The sequence below is a fragment of the Hemicordylus capensis genome, chromosome 4, assembly GCF_027244095.1.
Source record: "Hemicordylus capensis ecotype Gifberg chromosome 4, rHemCap1.1.pri, whole genome shotgun sequence".
Lineage (NCBI taxonomy): Eukaryota > Metazoa > Chordata > Lepidosauria > Squamata > Cordylidae > Hemicordylus > Hemicordylus capensis.
This window is the reverse complement of record NC_069660.1, coordinates 85,917,623-85,940,381: the sequence shown is the minus strand read 5'-3', so window position 1 is coordinate 85,940,381 and position 22,759 is coordinate 85,917,623. Positions and strand designations below refer to the sequence as shown.

Sequence of the window (22,759 nt, the reverse complement as noted above, 5' to 3'; positions counted from 1 at the left end):
TAATGTGTGTCTTCTACCGAAGCACATTAAGGATCTAGGAAATACAGGCATTATTTGTCTTGTAGAGGGAGGACGTAGTTCAGTGGTCACTAGAATCTGGACTGTTGCTTTTTGTTAACCACGTGTTGGGTCCTAAGAACTTGCCTGCTGGCCCTATTCAACTGTCAAGTGGAAAGCAAGTCAAGTAATACACATTACTGGCTTGATCTTCCTTTCTGAAAGAGGTAGGAAATCCTGTCTGAAGTCTCTTGGGGCTTAAGTGGTTACATTATGTGCATGTCCCATGTACTGGTGAGCCACATCCATCACAGCTCCCTTCATGTGTGGAACTAAGCATGCAGCCTCTGCAAATTTCATTGTGAACAGTTTAATCCAGTATTTGTGAAAGTGACCCTAATTTACTCACAAAAAGTAAATAAAGAGTGCAACTTATTTAATGTCTCTCAGCGTCTGCTCTGAACCAAGATATAAACCCTTTCCCCACAGCTTGGCTTGGGGGTGGTATTAGCTATCCAGAAGGCCTTGCTCTTCCTGGGTTTAGCTAGGGGGCTGGTCAGTGATGCTGGTGCTGTCATCTGAGGCATGCATCACTGTAATTCGAGGTAGTTCCTTTCTCTGTATATCTGAATTTTCAGTCTTGGGGGGCCTGAGGTAGGAGTCGGAGGTGGGAGTTTCACTAAGCTGTGTTTCCTCATCTTCTCTCTCTTCCTCATCAATACGACCAACTGCTTCTGGGTCTTCCCTGTGGAAGAAGCTGGGGCTAGAGGAGGGGAAGGTGCCCTCATTCCTCAAGCGTAGTAGCTGAGGATGGTGAATCCGGGTGCCCTTTCCAAAATTCTTGAGGCTGACTGCAGGGGAGGCAGCTGCAGTGAGGAAGCGGTTGAGCAGGGGTGTCTGAATCCGGGACATACTAGGTGATGCTTCCACCTGTTGACTCTGCTCAGGATCATCACTCATCCTGTACAAAAAGGGTAACAAAATCTGCATAAGACACAGCAATGTAGCTCTGAACTCTGCTTCAGGGAAAGGCTAAAGCAATCCCATCCCATGATCCAAAATCAACAAAAGTAAACTTGCTGTAAAATAAAATGTAATTGAGGAATTAAAAATAACTGTTGCGTGGACTGTGTGCATTTGCACAGTTTCCAACACTTCAGTATAATACTGCAGGCATTTCATGGTCCTATCTCTAAATGCAAGCAGAATTTGGAAAGGTGACCCAATCCATTCTTAAACAACCGTGTCAGTTTATGCCCCGTTTCTAATTCTGTCAAAACTTGGGTTTCTGTGCTCTGTACTCAGCACCAAAATTCTTGTTATGCAGAGTCCTGCTAGCTTGGCATAAGGCACAAACTAGCAAAAATCTCATTTATCCGAGAGCTAATTGTGCAATCTCACTGAATTATTTGCTTGTGATTCTCAGTAAAGCAATTATTTGATGCTTATAATAAAAGACTCTGCTTATTAGTCCTAAAGGAGTAATTCTGGGCTAAATAGTAAATCAAGAGGGAAGTTAATCAACCAATGACAGTAGCCTAAATATTTACAGCTTGCAAAAATCTACTAAGTTTTCAATTTTACTCTATAGCTGATGTCAGTCTTGGTTCTTTTCATTTGAGCTCTGGTAGGCTGCTCTAGAAAGAAAAGAGGGTGTACTGTTTAGGGTAGCTGTAGTCTTGCAAATGATTAAAACACCTCTGCATGCCAGGCTTTCAGATTCCAGGATGTGTTGGCATGTGGGAGGAGAGGAGAAATCCTGCAGTATGTTTGCTAGAAACTTCTGATATTCTCATGACCAAACTAGTTGAGCTGATTTGAGGCTCATAGTGGCAAATCATGCAATTGTTATACCATTAACCCCCGGACCTTCATTTTTCACCCACTACTTAACTTACTGGGCTACTACAAGTGTCTAAAAGTATGCATGTGCTTACATTGGAGATCCATTCCCATCTACATTTTCTCACCTCAGTTTAGCTGTGAGAATTAGCCCTACTGGCAGTATGCACTTGAGGCTTAAATTTTCAGATTGATACTGGGCATCCCATCCACTTTTCTCCAAGCTTGGGTTTTTAATCTTTGCAGAGGTGGCAGGTTATATTTATTCTTCCCAACTGAACTTACCGCATGTCAAAGGTAGATCCCATGAAGGAAGGTTTCAAGGTCTCTGCCAGTGTAGCCATTGTGTATGGGGGCTGAGCTGTGGATTCGTTCCAATATTTGTCCTTTCCAGTTGGAGGTAAGTTCTGGTACATGTCGTCCACAGAAAGCAGAGACACCTAGCCATGCCAAATACATCTGGATAAAAATTCTAATTCCTTTATTACTGTGCTTTAAAGCAAAAGTCAAGCTAAAGGCGTACCAAAAAAAGTACAAGGAAGAAGGGTATTGGAAATCTAAGGTACAGCTAAATATGGAAGGAAGCTTTTTTTTTTTTTAAATAAAGAAAAACCACCTGTTGCTCAAAGATCTGAAGCAATTCAGATTGCTTTTCAGAGATTCAAGCAACTCAGCCAGATCTGGGTAAGGGGAAACATAATCAGGCCTAAGTTGTCAGAATTAGAATGTAATCCTTTCAAACCGAGATGAGAAAATAAATGTAATGTGTAAAAACAATATGCACCAAGTATGCATCCTGTGGCTAAAAAACAATGAGATGAAAGGACAATAAGAATGTGTTCTGCCTCTTTATTAAAACAAAAACCCAAAACATCCCTAGAATGCCAATTCTGTAAAAGATACAACTTGTAAAGCATATGAGTGACACAGTGTCTTTTCTAGCCTGTTGTGTGGCCAAGACTCACCTGGAGATTCCTGTCTATCAGTTTGTTAGTTTCAAAGTCGTCATCGTCTTCGCCAAATGGATTAATTATCTGTTCTGCCACCTGCAGGTAGAAGATAAAGCATGCCCATATTCAGAATGACAATTCTGAGTAGAACTTCTGCAAGTATGTAGTACACCGCTCTGGGCTCCTTGGAGGAAGAGCGGGATATAAATGTAAAAAATAAAATAAAATAAAGCAACTCATTTCCTCCAGCTCTTCAAACAAAGGTTCATCTGTCATATGTTAATTACCAATGACATTCTGCTGAGGAAATCACAAAAAACCAAGCACTGCAGTTTGAGAATAAAAATCTCAACTTCAGTATTCCTAGTCAACTGTCCAAAGAGGGACAGACAGCAAACTTACTGGGCAGCCCTGAAAGGTGGAGTACTTAGTACTCAGTAGCTGATTATCTTTGAGCTCTTGTGTTTGTCCTACCCACTCTGGTTTAAAGAATAAATGGGACTCAAAGTGTACTAAACCAGATCTCCAGCAGGTCAGTCCAGACAAAAGGTTTGGGCAGGGGTGTAGCTATAATTGGATCAGATGGGTTCAAAGAACCTGGGCCCTCCAGCTCCACCCCTCCCTATTTTCTTCATTCTCTCCCTCTCTCCAAGGGGCTGCCGGGTAGAGTGGCGGACACCAGCTACACCCCTGAGTTTGGGCATGGAAGATTTGGGCTCCAATCCCTGTGTAGCTGATAAACCCCCTAGAATGTCCATGGTCAAGCCACTCTTAATTCCTCATTTTATAGAAGAACTAGTCAAGATGAGATATCTGCTTGGTCTGGGTGGGGGACTCCACAGCATCCCTACCTTCAGCCAGCCAGCGTAAAAGAAGAACTGCAGGAGGGTGGGCAGGGGGACATACATATCTAGGTCTCCATCCTGAGATAATTCCGGGGGTTGTAGAAACTGACGTCCAACCACACAGAAGGCAAAGAAGGAATACACAGCAATGGTCACCACCTACACAGAAAATGCTGTTAGTGTCTGTCAGGGATTGTTTAGTCCTGCTCGAGTGGTATGGGGTTCTCTCTTCTTTTTGGTAGTAGAAGTAGTTCTCTTGCAGTGTCTGATCAATATGTGCTAGCAGTGTGGTAAACACTCCACCAGCTAAAGGTCTTTACCTGGTGTCTAAAAGAACCAAGTGGAGAAGCCAGGAGAACCTCACTGGGAGTTTATTCCATAAATGGGGTACAACCACCAAAAATGCCCTTGCCTGGTAGGTAACCACCCACCTCACCTTGTTTGGCAGGGGCACCCAGAGGAGAGCCTCTGAAGAAGATCTTAAGGTTCGGGTAGGGGCATATGAGGCAAGGGGCTCTCTCAGGTAACCCAGTCCCAAGCCATTTGGGGCTTTAAAGGTTAAAGCCAGCATTTTGAATTGGGCTTGTAAACAGACTGGCAGCCAGTGCAAGCAATACAAGCTTGCACTATACAAGCAATATCCTTTCTATGTAATATTATGGAGACGGGTAATTTGTATTAAGGAGCATCATGATGTGTCATGAAGCATTTGTGCTTCTTTCAAATAAGTTCTCTCTTTAAAATAAGAAACAAGGCCACAAAGACATACTTGCCAAAGGGCTAGGATAGGTATGTGGGGGAGGGGCACCCCTTGCTGTGGCCCTGGTTTCCCATCTCTCAAAATATTGAGGCCAGGAAACAAATCCTGGCTGAAGAGTAGGGGGACAACTCTTCATTGTACCTGATGCACTCTTCTGATAGCTAGTACTCAGTGTAACAAAGAGAAGACAAAACCCTCAAGTTTCATCTTGCTTTTTATTTGGCCTGGCAAATAAATAGCAATGAACTGGTTTGGTGAAGGCTTGACTGGAAATTTCCAACAAAAAGGTGCCACTCTTTATTCATGGGATACTAAATTCTACAGTCAGGTTCCTTTTTTTCCTCTTTTTTTTTTAAGGTAGGCTGATATGACAAATTCATTCTTAATGAGAGAAATAATGGGATTTGTTTAAAAACTGAATGGAAGAAAAAGAATGATTGTTTTAAAAATGAATGAATATGAAGGGAGTGAACGTGAGTATTAAGGGTAGCAGATTGAATAAAAATACTGAACAATTGTTGCATATTTTCTAACCTATTCATCACATGCATGAGGGCTAGAAACTTGTTTTTTCTGTAGAAAAAATGAAGATAACCTATTTTCATTAAAACATGTGGTTAGTCTATATCAGGGATTCTCAAACTTGGGCCCTCAGGTGTTATTGGACTTCAACTCCCATAATCCCCAGCCTCAGTGGCCTTTGGTTGGGGATTATGGGAGTTGAAGTCCAATAACACCTGAGGACCCAAGTTTGAGAATCACTGGTCTATATTGTGCAGTTGCACAAAGACATTTAGGCTGAATACTTACTAGGCTTAGGCTTAATACTTACTCAGCCCACTTTCTAGGGCCATAGTCCCATTAAATGCATTAGGATTTATGTGAGAGTAAACATGCTTAGTTTGAACTCTTAGACTGTCAAGTTGTTCTGCTGATGGGAAAAGCAGCTCTTGGCCTGCTCCTATTGGCACAATTGCTACTTAGAGATGAGCGTTAGGACATGTGATGAGCCATATGATGTGGGATGCTTCTTACTGACCTGTGTGTATACCAGGGGGATGCTGATCCAGTCATAGTGAAAAAGCATGCTGCATTTGGAGCGGTAGAGATTCAGCTCCTGAACAGAAAAAGGCAGAAGATTCTTTCTTAGCCCGGTGTTTGGATAGCTGGTAAATAGATTCCTTATGCTACATGTTTCAGTTCTCCCCATCTGAGTGAAACTGCAAGCTTCCTGGCCAACCTTTCTTCCCATCTGTCAATATTGTTAAACTGAGAAGCCATTGCTTTTTTCAGCTGAGTTGAAATCTAAAATCATGGGTTATTTCTTGGTACTGCAATTTCATAGTGTCCCCACACTGTCTTTTTGCAATGTAGATGCAATGCCTGGACAGCATAGTGCTGGAAGCAGCACGCAAAAGCCCTCTTTCAGTATGGTTGGTGCCTCTTCCATTAAAAAAGATTGATGATTGCTACTTTTGTATGTACAGACCTTGGGTGTTTTCAAATTGCCCATTGCCAAATTCTGAAGCTAAGCCAGGAAAGGAAAACCCTTTCCTTTAAAACATTACCAGGTGGTACAGAATGAGGAACAGGCTCATTTCAGCTGGTCTGCTGGCAAACCCCTCCCCGTGTCCCACAGCTTACGTCCATGAGCAATCGGAGTGCCACGTCATCCCGGATCCTCCCATCCCGCCGAGCCTGGGCGGCTAGATTGGTGAACCACACACAGGGGATCCAGTACTTGTTGAAGTCCGAATGGAGACTCTCATACTTCTTACGCTCATCTTGCGTCATGAAACCTGCAGGAGAGCAAGGGCAAGTTGGAGCTCTGCTCTCCCTTCTGTTTCTTGATATGCAGAAGACATCTAGGCCTAGCCTGTGGGGTGTGCTGGATCTTCATGAGGCCCTCTAACAATGAAATCAGAACATGCCTCACTTGCACTGCTGTACCAGTCCTGAAGAGAAAATTACATGATGTGCACTGATCCAGCACCCTTGTTTAAAGAGCAAACCACCTATCGGAGAGGGAAGTTTAGAACTTTAGATCAGAGGGTTGCTTAACCCTTTCCTTGACCGCTATTGCTCTGCTCCAAATTGTGCTTCTCCTCCCAGCAGCTTTTCCTCATAAGCCCAAATGAATCCATGTTCTCTCTGCTTTTGAACATGGCATGTCAAAGGCAATCTGGCCCTTGTGTGCACAGATTGTACAGCAGGGCTGCTCAAGTTCGATTTTGACCTACAACTCGCATAATCCCTGGCTATTGGCCACTGTGGTTGGGGATTATGGGAGATGTAGTCCCAAAACAGCTGGGGGGCCTAAGTTGAGCAGGCCTGTTGTACAGGGATCTCTGGTCTTCGGGGTTATCCATGGCAGAACTCCCTCCCTCCCTCCACTTGCTTATCCAGACTGAAGCTCACCAGCTTCCACTAAATGGTCCATCGTGGGGAATCTCTTCAGCACCCTGGTGCTGACTGAGCGCAGGATGAGCACAGATGACAGGTTGGCATAGCGGATGAGAGTGCGCCTCAAAATGCGGCCTTTGTCATCCCTTCCGTGGACATTGCTGGAAATGACACACATCAGCTGGTCTGGCAGTGGAATGCTGGTGTACTGGGCCCACCAGCGGTTCACAATCAGTGTGACATAGAAACCTGCTCACAGAAAAGTAAAAGGCATTTGTTGAAGGATAGTGACTTGTAGGCCCTGCAAGCATGATACAGGGTTGGAAAAGATTGTGTTGGCCATCTAAAGCAACCCCCGCTCGGTCCATATGAAACAGTTAGCCTTGATGAAGCAGTTGCTGTAGCTTTAGCAATGTCATTCTGTACTATGCTACTGAAATGTCTTGCCCATTTTAACTCTGTGAGCCCATTTAAACTGTTTAATAATTGCTGTGAGTTATTTATTCATCCTGCATAGCGTGAGAGAAAAGTTCACTTTTCTAAAACGCAAACACTCTCTCCTGATTTCAGGCTGTAACTGCATCAAAAACCAGGAAGTGAAAACATAATAGGTGCTGCTGGGTTTTTTTGTGTTTTAACTCAGTGGCATTGGTGGGAGTGGGGGTGCAAATGAACACTTTCTCATACACATAATTGCACAGTTAAAACTTGACCAATAAACACACAACCATTAGATCTCCCCACCCCACCCCCCCACTACCGCAAGTTTCTTATGGCAAACAGTCCGTTGTCCTTCCCTCAAACGGGCTTCTATGGTATGCTGTGGACTTCTCTTCAGCATGACACCAAGAACAACTGACTTGTGTAAGGAGTAATTGTTTAACTGCAAGGGCGTAACTATAATAGGGCAAGGGGAGACACTTGTCTGGGGGCCCACTGCCTTGTGGGGCCCCCCAGAAGCAAGTCACATGACTGATTCCCCCAGCCGTGCACCCGCCTGGGCTTCCTTCAGTTGTAGCTACCAGAACAGCATGTCTGTCTCTAGTACCATTAAATGACTTGCATCATCCACAATTTACAAAACCTTTAAAAAAAATAATTTAGGATGATGTTCTATTGTGGCACATAGGGTGTGTGTATGTGCATGCTTTTTGTTACCACTGTTCAGCCTCATTTAAGATTTTTTTACTTCATGAGCTGAGCTTCAGTGAGGGGGGGGTGCATTTTAAAATCTTGTCTCTGGGTCCGCTCCAGCCTTGCTACACCCCTGTTTAACTGGTTTCATTCCTTCTAGTTATTTCAGGATTGCTTGTATAGGAGAACTGTCTTTTTACTTTGGTTCAAATTTTTCAGTAGATTTTGCAAGCAAATTAAAGTGCCATCAAGTCGGTGCCAACTCCTGGTGCCCACAGAGCCCTGTGGTTTTCTTGGTTGAATACAGGAGGGATTTACCATTGCCATCTCCTTTGCCTCATACCATTGCCTCATACGCAGTATGAGAGGATGCCTTTCAGCATCTTCCTATATCGCTGCTGCCCCATAGTCTGGGAAACATACCAGCGGGGATTTGAACCAGCAACCTCTAGCTCCCTAGGCAAGTTACTTCTCGCTGTGCCATTAGGTGACTAGGTTTTGTAAAGGAATTGCAAAAATATAATTTATGAAAGAATGGTTTTTAAGCCTATCAGATGTTTCTGATATAGGGAAGTACTCTTTTCTTTAATGGAGAAAATAGTTCTGCTATTGCTAGAAATGTGCATTAACAGGTGTGTTCATGATTCATTTTTGCTGCATTAGCAGTACATCATTTAGACAGTACATCATTTAGCTGTATTCTTTCACCTGCCAAGTACATCATTTAGACATACTCTTTCATCTTGTTCACTGTAATTACTCGTCTTCTGCCCCTTCATTTCCCCTTTTTCCCTCCAGCCTATGACAATTCTCACAATTTATCCATGCTGTGGTGCTTGCCATATCCTCCCCCTCCCCTCTTCCAGAGTATAATATTTACACTCCATTCCTCCTTAGTGCAGTACACAGGTCATTTGGCACAAGTGCAGCACTGGAAGCACTTGTGCCAAGAAGATTAAAGGAGACAGCAGATCCATACAGGGATGTAGAACATAATGGAGAGAGGTGCAAGCTGAGACTGCTCAGCAGGATTCTTTCCTATTTCCAAGAAGAGATTGGGGGTTACAGCAAGGAGGTGGCCTAGGAGCCAAAATTCCAGGATTTTATTATCTCTGAAAGAAGAGTAGTGTTTTGTGGGAGAAAGCTATTTGGGAGCCAGGACTCCAGGATTTTATTCCAGCTTTTTGAAGGGAGTGTGAAGATGTGGCCCTTATGGTAATAGCAAAGGGTATTGAGAGCTATCATTCCCCAAATCCACGGTAGGTAACATAGAATTGTAGGGATAGGAACTAAAGTTTGTTTGTTGCATTTATATACTACCTTTCTGCCTTGACCAAGGCACCCAAGGCAGTTTACAATATTAAAAATATACATAAGAACAGCCTTGCTGGATCAGGCCCAAAGCCTATCTAGTCTAACATCCTGTTTCACACAGTGGCCCACCAGATGCCTCTGTGGAGCCCACAGGCAAGAGGTAAGGGCATGACCTCTCTCCTGCCTTGCAACTTGTATTGAGTGGCATTATGGCTCTGAGGTTGGAGGTGGCCCACAGCCACCACACTAGTAGCCGTTGATAGACCTGCCCTCCATGATTTTGTCTAATCCCCTTTTAAAGCCATCCAAGCTGGTGGCCATCACCACATCCCATGGCAAATAATTCCTGTGTGAAAAAATACTTCCTTTTGTTGATCCTAAATTTCCCGACAAGTTTCATGAGATAACCCCTGGTTCTAGTGTTTGTGTGTGTGAGGGAAATTTATCTCTGTCCACCCTCTCTACTATGCATAATTTTATACACCTCAATCATGTCTCCCCTTAGTTGCCTCTTTTCCAAGGTAAAGAGCCCCAGATGCTGTAGCCTAGCCTCATAAGAAATGTGCTCCAGGCCCCTGATCGTCTTGGTTGCCGTCTTCTGCACCTTTTCTAGTTCTACAGTATCCTTCTTAAGATACGGTGACCAAAGCTGTATGCAGTATTCCAGATGTGGCTGTACCATAGATTTCTACAAGGGCATTATAATAGCATTTTTTATTTTCAATCCCCTTCCTAATGATTCCTAGCATGGAATTAGCCTTTGTCACATAGCCTTTGTCACAGCTGCCATGCACTGAGTTGACACTCTATGAGCTGTCCACCATGACCCCAAGATCTCTCTCCTGGTCAGTCACTGATAGCTCAGATCCCATCAGCTGCTTACCCCAACTTCCAGATCATTTATGAACAAGTTAAATAGCACTGGTCCCAGTACCGATCCCTGGGGGACCCCACTTCCTACTTCCCTCCATTGTGAAAACTGTCAGTTTATTCCTACCCTTTGTTTCCTGTCCTTCAACCAATTACCGATCCAAACATGAACCTGTCCCTTTATCCCGTGACTGCTAAGTTTACTCAAGTGCCTTTGGTGGGGGACTTTTTCAAAAGCTTTTTGGAAGTCCAGGTATACTATGTCAACCGAATCACCTTTATCCACGTGCCTGTTGACACTCAAAGAACTCCAAAAGGCAAGACTTGCCCTTGCAGAAGCCATGCTGGTTCTCCCTCAGCAAGACCCTTTCTTCTATATGTTTAACAATTTGGTCCTTAAGTATGCTTTCCATCAATTTACCTGGCACCGAAGTTAAGCTGACCAGCCTGTAATTTCCCAGATCCCCCTGGATCCCTTTTTGAAAATCAGAGTTGCATTGGCTATTTTCCAGTCCTCTGGTGCAGAGCCTTATTTGATGGACAGATTACATAATTTTGTAATTCAGCAATTTCACATTTGAGTTCCTTCAGAACTGTTGGGCTATCTGGCCCTGGTGATCTAATTTTTAGTTTTTCAAGACATTTACATATTACAGAAAATGTACAAAGCAGTATTGTCTTGGGCCACTGATGGTCTTTTCAGAAATTGAGGACAAGAGCTCTGTGGCCTGGGTACTTCCTTTCTTGCCTTCCCCTCAGGGTACACAGGTCTTTCAGTACCCCTAGGAAGCAAGAATTGGGAGGGGAAGGCCTGCTCCACAGGAGCTGATGACAAGAGCTCCCTGGCTAGGGTTATTATTCTTAGTTTGAGGAGGCAAACTGCAGCTAGTGCATCAGAATAGGGGACAGCATGGTTAGGAGTGACACAATCCAAATGGTGTAGAGATAATTAGTTCACTCTCTTTTGACTCTAGCACACCTGGGAGTTATCCATACATGGCTTCATGCCACAGGTTATCAGAAGAATGAATCTGCTTTGCAGCAGATTTGGAGCTGTTTAATTTGCAGGATTAAATGGACTGTTCGCATTTCCTCGGCTCCTCTCTGCATTCCCTGCGGATCTTTCTTTGTGTGCATTCCCACAGCTTGCTCCGGGTTTTTTCTCCCACCAATCACATCCCAGAGGAGGAGGCATGAGACGTCTCCCTTCATTATTATTATTATTTTAGTTTGACATCCAGCCAGTGTTCTGCAAGACTGACTAGTCAAAACAACAGAATGCTTAACTTGAACCTGCTGAATCTGATCCAAATCTTTGCTGATTTTTATAATGAACATGCCTTTGTGACTGTATCACCTCATGTTTCCTCACCCCACACCCCAGACCATTTAAGAGGCCATGGAAGTTTAAAGTAGAAATGATTGCTTTCTTTCTGTGATGAAAAAAAAAATGCAGCCTCATGGAATCACCTCAGACACAAAGGGCTCAGGTTACACTGAATCTGTAGTCTCTGTTGTTAAGCTTCCAACAACATCTGCATATTTAAAGCCTATGTTCCTATGGTGACCAAACTTCAATAAGATGAAGCCTTATAGGAAGACCCAAATTTTGTATTCCTGTTTGTGCATTTAACTCAGGAATTTCTCCCTCCCCCTCTGGACTCCCTCCACAGAATTTCACCAATCTGCCACAACCCCCCACTCCCACCCCAAGGACTCACAATTGCAAATCACTCAAAGAGCAGACCATACTGAACACAGCTGTCAAACTCCCCTTCATGCTGACGCTTGGTGTTCTGGAAATCCACCCAGCAAACATTAAAAAAAGAAAAGTGTGAGTTTGCAAAAAAGCCAAATTATCATCAATGGTCCCTCCATACATCACAGCTAAGTGTTGAGGCATACCAGAAGCCTAGGCCACCCCCTCCACCGCTGAAAATAGAAGGTGTTTTGGGCTAAGCCAGACTGCGCAGCCATAATTGGGGGGAAACCGAGTTGTGTCTGCACTGGTCTCTGATAGCCCACAGTGACTTTGGGGTAAATCCAGCTGATATGTGGACTCGAACCCCCCCGTTCAGGAGGAGATTTGAACTAACAGCCATGTCGATCACAACAGCTAAAAATTAAAATAACAGTTTGTGTGCTTGCGATCTCTTCACAGCCAAAACAATTAGGCTTCCTGGTCAAAAGAAATTGAAAAAACAACCTTCCCTCTGCTTTCTCACTCAGAATCAAAAGACAAGCAGAGAGAGAGAAAACTGGTCTCTGGGGCCCTCTGGTGACTCTTCAAAATCCTGCCACTGGACACCATGTGGATTAAAGCCATTGTCTCAGAGCAAGCTCATGTGAGGGGAAGAAAAATGCTGAATCATCCCTGCTGAGCTTTCCAGCTCAGGCTTCTCCTAAAACTTTCCTGTAATTTTTGGTAGGTTTTAAAGGCTGCCATCACCACCCACTTACAACCAAACTAGACTCATTAGATTTCATAATGACAGCTAAGCCCATGTGGGGTTAAAACATTTGCACATGTTCAAGAAGAGGCCAGATAGTAATAAAATTCTTAAAGAAAAGTCAATTTCTGCTATATCTTTTCTTGGATTCTTACCTAGCTGAGTAACTTCAGTTTAGTTCAGTTCACTTCAGGCTTTGCTTTGTCCAGCTATAAATTCAAAATGCTGGATGCAAGAAGCCGCAGAGCAAAAATTGGCAATCATAGCCCCAGTATAGGAGTCAATTCCAAAGTATTATGGGATTCTGAGCAATCAAAATATTAAAGGAGCTTTTACTAAATGCATGTCATTTGCTCTATCCCTAATAAAAGTAAGCAAACAAGAAACAATGGTGAGGCATGCTATCAAGCTCAGAAAGGTGAGTGTGTATGTGTACACACACCATACCTAGAACAAAAGACAGGGGGATGAGGTCAGTGGAGCGGTTGCAGTACTGAGCCACCTTTGCAAAGAGGCGTTTCTGTCCTGCATTCAGAAGGTACCTGGGAGGGATGAAAACAAAATATAAAATAAAATGCAAGTCCAGTTATGATCATAGTATACTTTGTATGTTCTTATTCTTCTTCATCAAAACAAGTCCATTCTCTGGTCTGTCCCTGCCAGAGCAATCCCTCTCTCAACCAGCTTGGTTTGTGATTCCACCATACTAAGAATCCCCAAACAGTAGGATTCTTATCTGTGAGACAGGATATGTCTCTCTATTGACCAAACTCATGCAATGCATCAGAGTTGCTGGATGCCTCTTACATATTGAAAGGTCATTCTCTGTTGTCTGATCCAGGTCACTTGTTGGTATCACTGAGCATCACCACTAGAATTGTCAGAGTGCCAAAGGATTGGGATGCATACCCAAAATCAAGTGTAGCTACCTCCTTGTATCCTTGGCACCATTCAGGTTCTATTGGGCCAGGGGTGAGGGCTCCTATCCAGATGGCCCTTCTCCACCATGGCTGCTATTTACAGGTGTGTGTGATTTTTAAGGCCTGCAAGTGCTAAGCACACACTTCTTATAATGTGTAATTTGACCCTTAGATCAAGTGTGTGCTATATGAATTGCAGTAACCATCACTCGATGGAAGGCAGAGTGACATGGGATCAACATGATTTGACTATGCAACAATTGGTTTAAGTTCTGGTGTTCTCCCCAAACGTTCTGTGGGTGTACTGTATTCAGATGATGAGGATCTTCTTAGAAGCCAATTAAAACCTCACCCTGGGTGCTTTTATGCCTTTAGTTACATGAGAAGACAAGCATTTGTAGCTTCAAAGCATATGGTTAAGCCAGTGGCATAGCTAGGGGCCCTGTGTTTGCCCCTCTCCCTGGTGGCCCCTCAGAGTGAGGGAGATAATGAAGAAAATACACAGGGGTGGAGCAGGGGGCCCCTCAAGAGCTGGAGGGCCTGGGTTCTGGGTTCTGCTCAATTACAGCTATACCCCTGGGTTAAGCCCAGCTTTACAGTCCTTCCACAACTACTCTGAAATCCAGGGTAGCAGAATGGTAATTACATTCAGCTTGACTGCATGGTCAAAGCTAGGCACCTCGCCGCAAGCTTTTACACTGTCACCTCATGCTTCCAAATGTTTGAATCCACCCTGTCAGGAGTCTAGCTAAGAGATTCCGAATGCCTAATATGATTCCTAATTCCTAATACGATTCAAAAGGGGGTTTCTTTGAAGACTTCTTGGAAATTTCAGTTAATACAGAACACTGCAGTGAGACTGCTAACTAGAACCTATGATTTTGACCATATCTTGCCAGCACTGGCTGCTGGTCCATGTTTGGGCACAATTCAAAGTACTGGTGCTTACTTATAAAGCCCTAATGGTTTGGGAACTGCATACTTGGAGGACCACCACACAAGCCCGTCCAGCGGCTTAGACCTGCTGCAGAGGCCCTGTTCCAAAGTCCTTCCTCAGCCTGAATTCTGGAAGGTGGTGATTGGTGAGAGGGCTTTCTTGGTGGTGTAACTATGGAATTCCCTCCCCAGATAAGTTTGCCTGGTGCCCACCATCATTTCTTTTCGGTATCAGGCAAAGATGCTTTTAATTGCCCTGGCTTTTAATTCATCACGGCTAGTTTTAAACCTGTTCCATACGGGGTTATGTTCTGCTGTATTTTATTATTTCATTGTATATTTTAGTGACTGTTTGCAATGGAAAAATAGGGTTAACAAGCTTGTGTTTCCTTTATAATGCTAACATAGTGGCCAGGGAGTGGAGTGTCATGTGCAGGAGAATTAAGAGGGAGAATTGGAGGGAGGGTGGGAGCCTGGGAGGTGCAAGCACTTAACTCTTCGCTGCCTGCTGATTCTCTCCTACAGATGCATTCCCCAGCTGCTGCATATCTCTCCTACAGATGCATATCCCGCCCACCAGCCATTATCCAAAAGCAGAAGTAAACTCAGATCAAGGAAAATGGCATCAGAAGGCATTTGCAGAAGAAAAATCAGCAGGTGCTGGGGGCGTTTCTGCATTTTACAAGGAGGTAGCAATTCATACAAGGAGTTGTCAACTCACCGGTAGACAACACTCAGGGTTGCATATAGCAAAATGAAGACAAATAACTCCTTGTAGAGCAGCTTGTAGATGCTCCCTTTCCAACGGAAAAGCAACTTGGAGAAGCCCCCAAAGCGAGCATTGGCCACTTTCAAGGTGTAGGAGACGGTCATAGTTGCCTTGTCTGTATCCCACACAGGCAGAAACTGAGACAGAAAGAGAAATCATAGTCACACAATAAAAGAATGTTGATACTGAAAGGAGAGCTAGTCCAACCTCCGCTCAGTGCAGAATCTGCTACAGTATCTCCCTGACAGATGGTCATCCAAACTCTGTTTGAAAACCTCTAGTAAAGGAAAGCACGTCACTGCATGAGGCAGTCTGTTCCACTATTTAATAACACTTAAAGGTAAATAAAGTGTGCCGTCAAGTCGATTTCAACTCCTGGTGCCCACAGAGCCCTGTGGTTTTCTTTGGTAGAATACAGGAGGGGTTTAGCATGCCTCCTCTCATGCAGTATGAGATGATGGTCTTTCAGCATCTTCCTACATCGCTTCTGCCCAATATACAGAGGCGTATCTAGGGAAAATAGCGCCCAGGGCAAGCACTGAAATTGCGCCCCCTGTCCAAACATCTGACACCCATCTTTCAGATAACTTTGCCATATTATCAGCTCAAAAATACAAGTCAAGCTAGTTAATGTTTTAATATTTCAAAAACTATTTAGCAGTGGACCTAGCCAGACCAAAAAAAAAAAAATGCTGGAAAACTACAAATTTCAGTACGCTGGGACTCATGAAATACCCAAATACTATGTGGAGGTGTTTTGGAAAACTAAACAGAAGCACCTGCCTAACTGTCTACTGTGCATTGTAGCATCACCATTACACAAGTTTTAAAAATAAATGGAGAATTTGACTTTTCTCAGATACTCTGAAAATGCAGAGTAAATTGTGTCACTGCTTGGAATATATTCTAATATTTCAGAAAGATAGTTAAAATGAGAGAAAGAGAGCAAGAAACTCCCAGTGGGCCTTAATACTAAGGATTTCACACTGATTCAAAGACAAACTCACCATTAATAGACATCACATTTAACTCACTTATCACAAGAAGCAAAGTAAGAGCAAATGAATACAATCCAAGATCATAAGCTTCAGCTCAGTATTCACAAGCCCTTATTCTCTGTACATAGTACCAAACTGAATATGTGTACAGTGACTTATATTATATTAAACTGATTTTTTTTAAACCTGTAGCCCCTTCAGGGGGATTCCTAAAGGCCATGGTGGGAGTCTGCAAAGGTTCCCTCTCCCCCTGCTGGCCTCTAGGGCCTTGCAGAGACCATTTGAGCATGGGCGGTGGCCATTTTTAATTTTTTTTAAAAAAATGGCCACTGAAAACAAAATGGCTACCGCACATGCTCAAATGGCCTCTGCAAGGCCTGGCATGGTCTAGGGCCTCACAGAGGCCATTTGAGCATGTGCAGTGGCCATTTTGTTTTCAGTGGCCATTTTTTTTAAAAAAGTTAATTTTAAAAAATGGTGCCCCCCTTCAAGTGGCGCCCGGGGCACGTGCCCTGTCTGCCCCACCCTAGATATGCCCCTGCCGATATAGTACCATCAGGGATTTGAACCAGCAACCTTCTGCACTTCAAGTTAGGAAATTCCTTCCAATGCCTAGCCTGAACCTGTTCCTTGTATCTTCAATTCATTCATTCAGGTCCTGCCCAGAAGAGCAACAGAGAACATGTATGCTGCATTTTTGGTGTGAGAGCCCATCAGGTATTTGAGGATGACTGTGGTATCTAACCCTTAGTCTTCTCTTCTCCAGGCTAAACATACCCAGCTCCTGTAACTATTCCTCATAGCACATGATTTTCAGACCTCTCACTATCTTTGTTGTTCTCCTCTGAATCTCTGAAAATAATGTCCAAGGGAAAAATAACTGGTCTCTTCTGCTAGCTTGATTAGGAATTGCTGAATGCAAAGCAACTTGTCCCAGAGAAAAGAAGCGCTGAATGTGATGTGTACAACATCTGATCTGGCACATGAACGTTATGAAAATGAACATAATCTGGCACATGAATTTTAACTGTACTCACTGAATAGTGATATTGCATTCTGTTTCCCAAAGATGTATTTCCCACCCAGCCCCAATTATGTTGCACACCATCGTGGTTTTTTACTCTCTCCGTGTGCAAAATCTATGAACATCAAGAATGGGAGTCATTTTGCACAAGGAATTCTGATACAGAGCATGGCTTTGTAATTGGCCCCCATCTCCCACTGCTTTTAAGAGTTTCAGTGTCTGCCACCATTTTAGGCACCAAGGACAGAGATGCTACGAAAATGTGGCAGATTCTGTGATCAGTCCTACAAGGCACATACCACAAACACGGGCAACTTGGACTTATGGGCTGTGGTAGTTACTTGATAGTTGCTATGCAAATGCTATGCAGATGCTGAGTTCAAATCGCCATTCAGCCAAATACTAGCTGGGTGACTCTAGGCCAGTCACTTCTCTCTCAGCCTGACCTACTTCACAGGATTGTTGTGAGGAGAAACTGTTTGAGAGCCAGCATGGTGTAGTGGTTAGAGTGCTGGACTAGGACCGGGGAGACCTCAGTTCAAATCCCCATTCAGCCATAATACTAGCTGGGTGACTCTGGGCCAGTCACTTCTTTCTCAGCCTAACCTACTTCACAGGGTTGTTATGAGGAGAAACTCAAGTATGTAGTATACCGCTCTGGGCTCCTTGGAGGAAGAGCGGGATATAAATGTAAATAATAAATAAATAAATGCTTGCCATAGAGGAAGTTGCTCCAGTTTAGAAGTAGGTACTCAGAACAACCAGACAACCAAACTTCAGAAAGTCTAAAGCAAAGTTGTGCCGTCAAGTCGGTGTCGACTCCTGGCGACCACAGAGCTCTGTGGTTGTCTTTGGCAGAATACAGGAGGGGTTTACCATTGCCATCTCCTGCACAATATGAGATGATGCCTTTCAGCACCTTCCTATATCACCACTCTCAATACAGGTGTTTCCCATAATCTGGGAAACATACCAGTGGGGATTTGAACCAGCAACCTCTTGCTCCCTAGGCAAGTTACTTCCCCCGCGGCACCATTAGTTTTTCATGCAGTTTTCTGCAGTTACAGTATGTGTCACAAGAACCATTCTATTGTTGGGATCTGGGAATGTCTTCTGAAGTGCTATCCAAACTGACCACTAATTGCACTCCTCAGTTGAGTATCAGTCATCATCCAAATGTCTGACAATCTCTTGTTTGCTACTGGTCTTCCACATTCACAATCATCAGTCAGCTGCTATATCAGCAGAAAGTCTCAGCCTGACCTGAGGTGGGTTTCAAGACTCCTGCTACTGCTGCCAACCTCCTTCCTTTGCACCCAGAGCCTCCCTGCCAAGAGAAGAAGTCAGTTACTTCCCCCGGACACCTCCTTTCCCTCCCCGCAGAGCAAGACTTCAGTCATGCACTGCAGAGGTGTAACTAGAGAAAACGGCGCCTGGGGCAAGCACTGAAATTGCGCCCCCCCGCCCCCCCAACATACATCTGACTGACACACATGTTTCAGAAAACTTTTATTTTAAAAATTACAAAAATTACAAAAAATAACACCGCCCAGAGCGGTGTACTACATACTTATGTTTCTCCTTACAAAAACCCTGTGAAGTAGGTTAGGCTGAGAGAAAAATGGCTGGCCCAGAGTCACTCAGCAAGTATCATGCTGAATGGGGATTTGAACTTGGGTCTCCCAGGTCCTGTCCAGCACTCTAGCCACTACACCACTACACCAACCCTGGCAACAGGGGACAAGATATCCTTAAGAAGCCAACCTGATGGATTTAATTCACATCTTTCTCTCTAAACTGACAAGTACAGACACTCTTAATCACAAATTCAGCACTCAAATTGCACTACATGTTTGAGCTCTGTTCTTTCTAGTGTTCTCTAATTAAACATCATAGACATTTATGCACATCTAATTGTACAGTATACAGAAAGTACTGGACACTCAGACTACAACTAAAAAATATCCCAGAGGGTCCCTCAACTCTCACAGACATATTTCTGGCAGGCACAAAAAGCTGCAGAGGAAAAGGGAGAATTGGTAAAAATCACCTTCCCACCTCCATGCACAAGCAGAAGCATTCCACTTGGACAAATCTTTGCTTGGATGCTGCCCATTGTTTGCAGCTAGTTACAGGCATCCAACATTTGCATAACATTTAATATTACCAAGCCTCTCTGTATGAATACTAAGTGGCACTTAAAATTCACACACACAAAACCTTCCACAGACTAGTTTTATGGCAAATATAGACTATTCTACAAAATATTCTCAAATATAGTGTTCATGGCAACTGGTATGCTTTTGATACATTTTAGAGTAGACCTTTTAGCTTTTTAGTTTGGAGGTTGTCCACCTTTCCTTTTTGTTGTCAGCCTTGCAACTCAACATTTAGGCACAGCAAAAACCACCACTTCTCTAGTGCAGCTGGTTCACCAAATGCAAAAGTAACAGCCAGATAGGGACGTCTCATCTTTTACACAGGTAAACTATTCTACCTGTTTACACAGCTGATTTAACAACATTCCCAAAGGGCATGGTAGCTGATAAAAGCTCACCAGCTATGTACAAGGACATGATTCAGTAGCCAACATTTTAGTTGATCTGACAATCGGGGGGCTCACCAACCTTTTGGCCTGTGCAGTCACATACTAAGTTCTCTCTCTCTCTGGCTAGAATTATGTCCCTTTCAAGGAGCAGGAGGAACTCATTAAAAGTTTTGCAATTAGGAACATCATGCCTCCTTCACTCACACACACGCACAATTTCCCAGATATTGTTGACAATCATGGCAGTACTAGGCAGCTTTTGCAAGTTATTGAGGGGAGCGAGGAGGCCAGGGCAGGAGACGAAAACCCTTTCGTCCTTCACACAAAACCCAAATCCAAAAGCGCAAATCTTCTAATTTATTAGAATTTATCACAATACCTCAGTTCATTCCTGAAATTCAGGATGTTTCTTGATTTACAAAATAGGGCTGATAGGACCTACTTACATTTTCAGCTTGGATATAAAAGCTACCTGAGAACACTGCAAAATCCATGGCACTGCCCATTTTGAATAGCACAGTACTGCTTAAAATTACTGGATTTCTTCACAATAAACACAGAAGTGAGAGCCCGATTATTCTCTTTTGGTACGCAGCAGATAGCATCTTTGCCCTGAAGATGTGCAGTCCTCAGGCACATCTTTATGCAAGAAGAAAGATCTTTTGCAGCAAGGGGGGAGACTCGAAATTTGCTCCCCTCCCCCCTCTGTTCATCTGTGCAAGAAGCCTTCTTAAGGCTCTTTACAAACACACAGCCATTCTGCCATTCTAAGAAACGATAAGCAGAGTCTAGGCTGAGGTGAAGCACGGAGGAAAACATAGACGCAAGAGGGGTGGGGAGAGGAAACAATCCCATCAAGCAGACAGCAGAAAGGGGTGGCTTTAGAAGCGAAAGCAGGTGTGTGTGTGGGGGCACATCCATCAAGAGGCAAAACCCACCACCCCACCGACAGGAGAACGGATACCTACCTCTCCCACTCGGAGGCAGACTAGCTTAAGTGGTTTGTAGATCGGTATACAAGCGATGATTTTCCAGACAGCATGGCACGTTTGCAGAAGTACAAACGGTGATCTGGAAGACTAGAGGCAAATGGAGGAAGAATAAATGGCTTCTTTTTGAATCTAAAAGTACTCTGTTGCGTTCTAGTTGCAAGGAATACAGTGAGGTGTGTGTGTTAAAGTTTCCTTTATAATGACTTATGGGGAAATCCCAGGACCCTCCCCACCCACCCCTCCTTTTACTTTCATTATTGTTCTGTCCAAGACATAACAAACAAACGATTACAGGTTGGAAGGAACAAGGAAGGAACTCGGGCTGTGGAAAGAGAAGAGGGGAAAGTGGAGGGTGAGGCACAGAGGAGTGTGTGCTGCTGCCAATGGGACCAGGAAGATGAACAATGGGGGCACCTGACCCCAGGATAGAGGAGCCTCCAAAGGGCCACTCACCTCACTGTCGGCCACCATCTTGAGCAGCAGCGCAGCTTCCCGAAGAGGATGATGGGAGGAGGGAGACATACGGGCTGCTGCTGTAGCCCAAGCAGAAGCGGCGCTCCGGGAAGGGAGGAGTTTCTCGTGGGTTTTCTTTGCTTGCTGCTGCAAAAGAGCAGCTGGCGGGCAGGCTACCTTAAAGGCTAAGCTTGTAAAGAAGGGAGCCCGCCTGTCCAAAACACAAAGTTGCTTGAACTGCTCATTGCCTCCAGCAGCGACCCCAACAAACTCTCTTGCCCGGATGCTGGGGCGGCTTTAAGCCTGGCTGCGGGAGGACAGCAACAAAAGTTTCCTCGGGCAGCGGCAGCATCCGTTTGCGCTCAGCTGTTGCTTCTGGGCTCGCGGGGTGGGTGGCGGGTTTCCTTGGATTCCCGGGGAAGCTGCCCGCCCGCCCTGGACTCTGGCTGGCCTCTAAGCGCTCGGGCGTGCTCTGCCACCGCCGCAGCGCTCAGCCCCTTTGAGCGCCGTCTGTCCGAATTGCAGCGAGCGGCGCTTGGGCTCGCCCGCTGCAAGCAATTTCGATGTTGCCTTGAGTCATTCGGCTTCACCCAGGAGCAAGTGGCATGCGTCTGCGGGCGGCACCTTGGCTTTCAGGACACTCTCTCGTTCTTGTGCAAGTGGTCGAGGCGGCTGAGCAGCTGCCTGCACGGGCGCCCTCGGAGAGGTGGGCAGGGCGAGAGGGAAGGCAGAGGGAGGAGGCGAAGGCGAACCACCCAATCCAGCCGCGCAGAGCCGCCCGGCGCCCTCCCTTTCCCCCGCTTCCTGCTGCTCGTGGCCGCCGCCCGCCGAGCTTCTCTAGAGGCGGCTGGTGCAGTTGGCTGCTCAGTCGGTCTGTGTGGTGGCGGCGGCGGCAATTCAAACAAGAAACTTTTTTTGGGAGAATTTTCGGGGATCGGTGGGGGCACTTTTTGGCGCCCCCCACGTGATCCCAGGGAGTGGCGCCTGGGGCACGTGCCCCCCCTGCCCCCCCATCGTTACGCCTCTGATGCACTGCTAGCTTGGCCACTCTGGTGCCTACTTGGGAATACAAAAGGGCCATTTCTGGACACTGGCTGGGATAACAGGAAAAGGCAAAGGCAGCAGCGCACATGTGTGCATGCACAGCATGCATGCTTCTGCTAGGACTGCATTTTGGTGGACTCAGGAGTGGAGCAGAAAGTGGCCTTGTGAATGCCCTTAGGTTGCCCCAAGAAGTGAAAGAAAGGGGCAAGCACACAGACCGAGGCAGCAATGGGTTCAGCAGAAGACAGAGAGGAAAACATCTTTAAAAGTCAAAGGTGCTTTCTTTTGTGTAAGGACAGACTGCAAGGATGCACCCTTTTTGGAGGGCTGCAAAACTGAAGGAGGCTGCATGGTGTGGTCTCCCTGAGTTTAACAGAGCTGAAGCAACGCTGGATTCTAGGTCAACAGTATCAACAGGTTTCTGAGAGAAGGCTGCCGGGTTATACAGAGGATCAAGAGCCCTCTCCCCCTCTCCCTTCCTCTCCTTCCTTCCCTCTCCCTCCCTCCAAT

General features: G+C 44.9%; 2 protein-coding genes across 3 annotated transcripts in view; one reads left to right on the top strand and one right to left on the bottom strand.

The window, feature by feature from the left end:
- The window catches only part of LOC128322563 (embryonic pepsinogen-like), a 60,593-nt gene that overhangs the window by 1,650 nt on the left and 36,184 nt on the right, over positions 1–22,759 (top strand). The window contains exons 2-4 of one of the 2 annotated variants that reach the window (XM_053244040.1): positions 12,345–12,540; positions 14,947–15,110; positions 16,844–16,905. The exons of the other annotated variant lie outside the window; for it this stretch is intronic. The gene's annotated coding sequence lies outside the window, so the exon portion shown is untranslated. The remainder of the gene's footprint in view (positions 1–12,344; positions 12,541–14,946; positions 15,111–16,843; positions 16,906–22,759) is intronic. 2 annotated transcript variants of the gene reach the window in all.
- Positions 73–15,319, bottom strand: BEST4 (bestrophin 4). The gene is made up of 9 exons (XM_053244043.1): positions 15,143–15,319; positions 13,013–13,107; positions 6,813–7,046; positions 6,039–6,193; positions 5,434–5,511; positions 3,641–3,793; positions 2,805–2,885; positions 2,125–2,279; positions 73–958 (listed from the first exon to the last, which is right to left on the bottom strand). Exons 1-9 carry the CDS (start codon positions 15,292–15,294, stop codon positions 538–540), a joined length of 1,524 nt encoding a protein of 507 aa, XP_053100018.1. The 5' UTR covers positions 15,295–15,319; the 3' UTR covers positions 73–537.

Excerpts from the sequence above, each read along its gene's own strand:
- BEST4 (XM_053244043.1), bottom strand. The coding sequence starts at position 15,294 with ATGACCGTCTCCTACACCTTGAAAGTGGCCAATGCTCGCTTTGGGGGC. Across the intron at positions 7,047-13,012 it reads CCCCCTGTCTTTTGTTCTAG|GTTTCTATGTCACACTGATT; the intron begins GTATGGTGTGTG and ends TTCTGTGAGCAG. Across the intron at positions 2,886-3,640 it reads TTTACGCTGGCTGGCTGAAG|GTGGCAGAACAGATAATTAA; the intron begins GTAGGGATGCTG and ends TTCTACCTGCAG.